Source organism: Nematolebias whitei, chromosome 9 (genome assembly GCF_014905685.2).
Source record: "Nematolebias whitei isolate Nwh7 chromosome 9, NemWhi1, whole genome shotgun sequence".
NCBI lineage: Eukaryota > Metazoa > Chordata > Actinopteri > Cyprinodontiformes > Rivulidae > Nematolebias > Nematolebias whitei.
Window position 1 is genome coordinate 32939889 of NC_056506.1, and position 6340 is coordinate 32946228.

The 6340-nt window shown below is 39.6% G+C and overlaps 2 protein-coding genes across 3 annotated transcripts in view; both read left to right on the forward strand.

Moving 5' to 3' along the window:
• Positions 1-6340, forward strand: part of LOC119415132 (fibroblast growth factor 12) — a 39465-nt gene that overhangs the window by 9124 nt on the left and 24001 nt on the right. The gene's annotated exons all lie outside the window — the stretch shown is intronic.
• The window catches only part of LOC119414842 (neuronal tyrosine-phosphorylated phosphoinositide-3-kinase adapter 2-like), a 6377-nt gene continuing 714 nt past the window's right edge, over positions 678-6340 (forward strand). Inside the window, exons 1-4 of the mRNA XM_037681964.1 lie at positions 678-687; positions 805-1878; positions 4180-5421; positions 5881-5984. Coding sequence (XP_037537892.1) covers positions 678-687; positions 805-1878; positions 4180-5421; positions 5881-5984 — 2430 coding nt within the window. The remainder of the gene's footprint in view (positions 688-804; positions 1879-4179; positions 5422-5880; positions 5985-6340) is intronic.

A 6340-nucleotide genomic window follows, 5' to 3' on the forward strand; every position in this document is an offset into this window, starting at 1 on the left:
TTTCAGTCATATTTGGGCATGACCAAGACAAAGGCAAAAATCATTTTTACCATTTTATTTTACATTTTTTAGTTTGAATTAAAAAAAGTTTTCCAAACTAGGTGTATGTGTAACCTTACTGCAGTCTAATAATGCGTGGGCATGTGCAGTGCATGCTCTCTTGCATGCGGTGAAGTCATGGTGGTGAGTCATACAGTTAAGGAAAGTGTACATGTCGGGGTCATCTGGCGTTTGGATTAATAAGGTTATAAAATATTAGACATTTCACTTGTGGTTCACTTCTTTACTACACTTATCACTTTTTTATCCAAGACACAGGAATTCCTTTACTTTTAATTGTGTAACCTAGAAATAGATCATGATATGGCCAGTTTTACTACAATCAATAAACTAACATTTTGCATCACACTGTGTTGTACAGTAATGTACAACAGAATATAAACACTGTACTGAAACCTTGCTGCACTGCTTCTAACGAGATTCACTCTGCAACGTTACGTCACCACCATCAAAAAGATGCTCCACAGTGTGTGACCCAGATACGATACTAATATACAGTTCTCTACTAAACACGTGACCCAGAAACATGCATATGCCTCATCTATTCCAACATATCACATGCAAGGTGTTGCTCTCAGCAAAACACGGTGACCGATAGTTGACCCGCTGCGGTGGTAATGGTTTTGGGTTAATGCCTATGATTAAATTGACTGATGATAATCATTTATCAATATTCATTTATTAAAACTGCTAGTGGAGATTTGAATAATGAAATATGTATTTTTTTTTTCTTCTTTTTATCAGCTCAAGGATGCAATGAGGACTGCAGGAGGATGCCACCCCCTAAACCTAAAAGGAACCCCAACACACAATTGAGTGTTTCCTTTGATGAATCTTACATTAAGAGTCATGGAAGCAGTGGGATCTGTCACACCAAACCCCTCCACCACACCGTGTCCCCCTGTGAACGCAACTCCTCATCCCCACAGACTGATGAGAGTCCCACAGATGACTGTGAAGACGAACCTGTCTACATAGAAATGGGTGGGATTGATATAGGAATGAGAGAACCCTTGAAAAGTGAGGAGGAGGAGCCAGGAGAGTCTGTGTACGAGGAAATGAAGTATCCAGCCTTGGATGATATGGAGTACCGCACTGATCCTGTAGGATGCCGCTCGGCATGCCCCACCCCTGCACCCTATGACCCTGAGCCACTCAGCCGCTGTTCCACACCTCGTAACATTCCCCTCTGTGACATTCCTGCACCTTTTCCAAATTTACTCACTCACCGGCCTCCACTCTTGGTGTTCCCCCCAGCACCAGCCCAGTGCTCGCCCAACTCAGATGAGTCCCCCCTCACACCTATGGATGTAACCAAATTGCCAGTGCTGGAGAACCAGTCCTACAGCAAATCACCCACCTCTTCAACTGAGACTCCCTCTTCTGCTCACCTCCGCAGGGAGCTCACTGCCACCCCAACACTCACAGTCTCAGGCCGCTCCTCTGCGCCTCCACTCCCTTGTACTCTCTACAAATCTTCCTCATCATCCTCCTATCAGCGTAGCCATTCTGCTTGCCCATCACCTGTCAACATGGGACGTTGTCTCACCCCATTGAGCCTCATGCGCACGCCTCCATTTGATGCCCCCATGCCATTCCCTGGAGGGCTCCCAAGGAGTGCCTCTGCTACTCCACACGGCAAAGGCTCACCACCTCAGGATAGTGCTGGACGGCTCCATGGCTCGATGCAGAATGTGTCAACAGGTCGTTCACGGACGCCTACCAGCCCACTTGATGAACTCACAAATCTGTTCACCACAGGCAGGAACATGCTGAAGAAAAACTCCAGTGGCAAAAAATCCAAAGAGCCTGGAGAAAGTGAGTTATCTCAAACATTTATTTTTAACTTTATGACGTTTACATAAACAAAGTAGAAGTACTTAAAATGATTGGCATAAGGAAAGTTTATCAACCTGCAGTTTGCAATTGAATGGCAAACAAACACAAAAAACTCAGTATTTAATTCCATCATTAGTTATATTCCCTTTTAAATTGGGATTTAAAAAAATAACACTGCCAAATTTGAAGGCTGTACCACAATTGCTGCAATTTATGCAAAATTCTGTTGGTTTAATCTAGACCCCACCAAGCCAAGTCTGATACAGATCGCATGATTTAATCTGAGGAGATTAGAGACCAAAGCGGACAGCAGGTCTCTCAAACCTACTCATGGCATTAGGCTGTCAGGCAGGATTAGTTTTAAATATGTAAACATCATATTTAAATACACATATTTATGCCACACTCAAGACTCTGCCAAAATCCATGTATCTGAGGAAAACAAAATCTGCTCATAAGTGGACAAGTTGCTTATAGTTGACCAAAAACTGTAAAACAGTAAATCACTTACAATTATATACATATTTTTTTGTCATCAATAAATCTTACTAATTTTAAAAGATATGTAAATTGACAGTATTATTCTTAGACATATTGTATTATGACTAAAAATATATAAGTTGAGCTCAAATATTGCTAAATTTAATGATTGTGTTTTAATTTCTGACCCTCTAAACAACCAATAGAATATTGCAGAAATGTATGAAAATAAAGATTGTATTAAGGTATGTTGTTTATTAACATAAAAGTGGTAGTAATCAATTAATTAATGTGGTTGAACTGCAGATAAACTTTAGAGTAGACACATATCTACAGTGCTGGATCCATCGTGAACAGATCCATATATATATATATATATATATATATATATATATATATATAGGAATTGCTCAGAATCTCTTCTATCTATCCATTCTCCTTCAGTGCTCTTAGCAACTACAACATAGCAACAGAGGAAGGAAGAAAAATCCCTGTTTCTTATTTGCAGATTTCCTCCCCAAGGGTAATGCAGCCAATCACAGCTCAGGGCCAGCTGGTCTACAAACAAGCACTGAGCAGCTGGCAGGGATAGCATTGCTTCTGAACTTAAATCAGTTTTGTCCAATCAGCACATAGATGTCACATGATAAAGCCAATCAGGCAGTTGGTACCACTGTGCTGATGAGAAAAGTGGAAAAGATTGGATTCATTTTCATTTTGATGAAAGGGAAAACTGTAAATGTTTATATGTGCTAAACTGATGCATGTTTGTCCTAGCATGTTTAAGATAAGACAAGACATGATAGAACTTTCTTGATCCCGCAGGAAATTGTTGATTTACGCATTATTTTATTTATTTTTTTTGGTAAATTGCTGCTCGTTATTTGGAAATATTTAATATATGAAATGCTGCATTTAGGTGCCAAACATTCCTTGACATTTCTTTTTAATTAGCCTCTTGGTGGTACTTTATTATCCAGATCCATCTGGGTTTTTAAGAGTTCCCATATGTTATGAGCACATTAGAGGTAATCTGTTTTAACAAGACTTTTTCAATTATTAATTTTTACCCTAACACTTTTGTGTAAGCACATGTATGCTACAAAGCACTAGCAATTTATGTATTCTTCTATTTTTTTTCCAGTGTCAAGCATTTGTTCTACAGAATTATGGTTATTTTATTGTTGCTTACATTCAGAGGCAATAGAGGCAAAAACACAAGCCTGACCTATTTACCAATTTGTTAATCACCTCATTCTCTTCCATGTACATACACACATGAACAAGCTTGCATCCACACATAAGAAAATGGCTTGTATAACACAAAAAGAGATGGCTATGAATGTTGTGCACAATAACCATGACGCCATTAGAAAAAACCTTAACATAACCTATGTTAATTGCTGAGTGTATGCTGAACATATGATGTTTTAGATTTTGGATTATTTTTGTTGTTGTTGATTTCAAGCATTCCATTTTGAGGGGATTTCTTCTAAAACATACAATGAAAGATATATATTTTTTCTAGTTGTAATTTAATTATTCAACAGCAAATGACTGTATGTGTACCTCAAAATAAGACTGTTGATGCTTGTGGTCCCATGTTATGATTGAAATTGCTCCAAGGTTTTACTGATGCTACTTACCCAAGTAGTGAGGGACACCTAGTGAAGATTTGATGGAACTGCAGAACTAGTCAATAACGTGCACAATATTTACACATACTGATTGTATTTTTTCTCTAAGTGCTTTGAGCAACAATTTGTATTTATTAAATTATTTTTATTTTTGCTTTTGCAGCTGAGTCCAAAGCAAAGTCCCACAGTGAATCCAAGCGAGAGGGTAAGGAACGCCACAGTCACAGCAAGGAGTCCAAACGAGATTCCAAGGAGCGCCACAGCAAAGAGTCTTCTCATAGAAGAGACAGAGACAAAGACAAAGATCGAGGCAGCAGCAATGTAGATCCTCTGCTTCACAGACGTAACAGTAAAGACCGCAATTGTAGCAGTGTGGATGCACCACTCGTTTTCCGGGAGAGCAAGGATCAGGCATGCAGCGGACTAGACCCCATGCTTGTTAGACGAGACTCCAAAGACAGGGGCTCCAGCTCTTTGGAACCTGTACCTCCAGTAAGAAAAGACTCCAAGGACAGAGGAATTAATAATGGTGATCTGATGCCAAGGAGAGACAGTAAAGATCGTGGTGCTGGACATGGAATGGAGTCTTCACTAAGACAGGACAACAAAGAGCAACCACCCGAGCTGCTACCAAGACAAGACAGCAAGGAAAGAGTAAGAAATGGTGGAGACTATAAACATGAAATCAGGGAAAGACTTCTGGATCAGCCACCTGAGCTCCTACCTCGACAAGATAGTAAAGAGCGAGCCAGGAATGGCATGGATTCAAAACATGACAGCAAAAACAAGGCACCAGAGCTTTTGCCTCAACACGAGAGCAAAGACAGATCTAGAAATGCACCAGAGTACAGACATGAAAGCAAAGACAATCGTCCTGATTTGTTACCCACCCAGGAGAATAAGGAAAGAGAAAAAAGTGACACTGAACACAGATATGAAGGAAGAATTGACCAGCCTCCTGAGATTCTGCCTCGACATCAAACATCAAGAAGCAACAAGGACAGGACTGACATCAAGTATAAAGGGAGAGATACAAGCTGCATGAATGGAGGAGATGCTCCTCCCCCTCTAATACCTAGGCAAGACAGCAAAGATCTGAGTAAAACTGGCCTTGAAGTGAGAAGGGACAGCAAAGACAGAAGTCTTAATGGCTCTGAGCCACATCATTATGATGTCAAGTGCACCAAAAGTCCTTCTGCAACAGAATATAGGTGTGAAAAAGAACGAGGGTACAGATCAGATGGCACACCACGAAGAGATACCAGAGAAAATCGCAACATGGACCAATCCAAAGCACAAGAAAGGAATGGTAGCACAATGTCGGGACAGCATTCATCAACAGCTACACCTACTCACCATGGGAGACCATCAGGTAGCCCACCGATAACCACGGAAACACGCAGTGGTAAGAAACAATTCTCCGATTCAAGACAGAATAAAATAATTAGCAGTTTATGAATTAGCAATTTTCTTTAAGCTTGAAAAGTACAAACGTTAATGGTAAATGGACTATACTTATATAGCACCTTTCTATCTTATCAAGATACTCAAAATGCTTTACATGCTTTACAATCTGTGCCCTCATTTACCCATTCATACAGCACTCTACTAGATCTCTAGAAAGCTAAGTGAACAAATAATTTTAAAGAGACTAATCAGTGCTTTATCACATTCATACACTGATAGGACACACACAGAAGGCAATGAGGGGTTCAGTGTCTTGCCCAGAGACACTTCGGCATGTGACTGCTGGTGGATTCAAACCTCCAACACTCGCATTGTAGGATGACTGCTCTAACCACTCAGCCACAGCTGCCCAGTGTGTTATGTTGACAAAAAGCCTAACAGGATTTTTACCTTTCAGATTTGAAAACACCATCAAAGTATAGACGGTCACCATCTTTGCCTACCAATCCTTCCCCTATTGGGACGCCACAAAGGAGAGCATCAGAGACACATCAGAGTCAGGTATGCAATTAACTTTTTTCCTTTTTTCGAGTGGTTTTACTAAAGGTTTTAGCTTTTAAAAAACTCTAAAACTCATAGCATTGTTACAGTCACATTCAAAATAATTTGCACTAGCTTTAAAAATTAATTATATTTTGAACAGTTCAGACACTTTTTTTGAATTCATCACTCTTTTAGCACTACTTCATTGTGATTGCTGGCCTTCTTGAGTTTCAAATCACAAATTCATAAAAGTAAACAACGTGACATGTAGCATAATGTTGTTTGAATATACACTGAAAACATACACACAACAGTCAAACAAAAACTGATATTCAGTTTTAATTAAAAAAAAGATTGTTTAGTTATATATATAT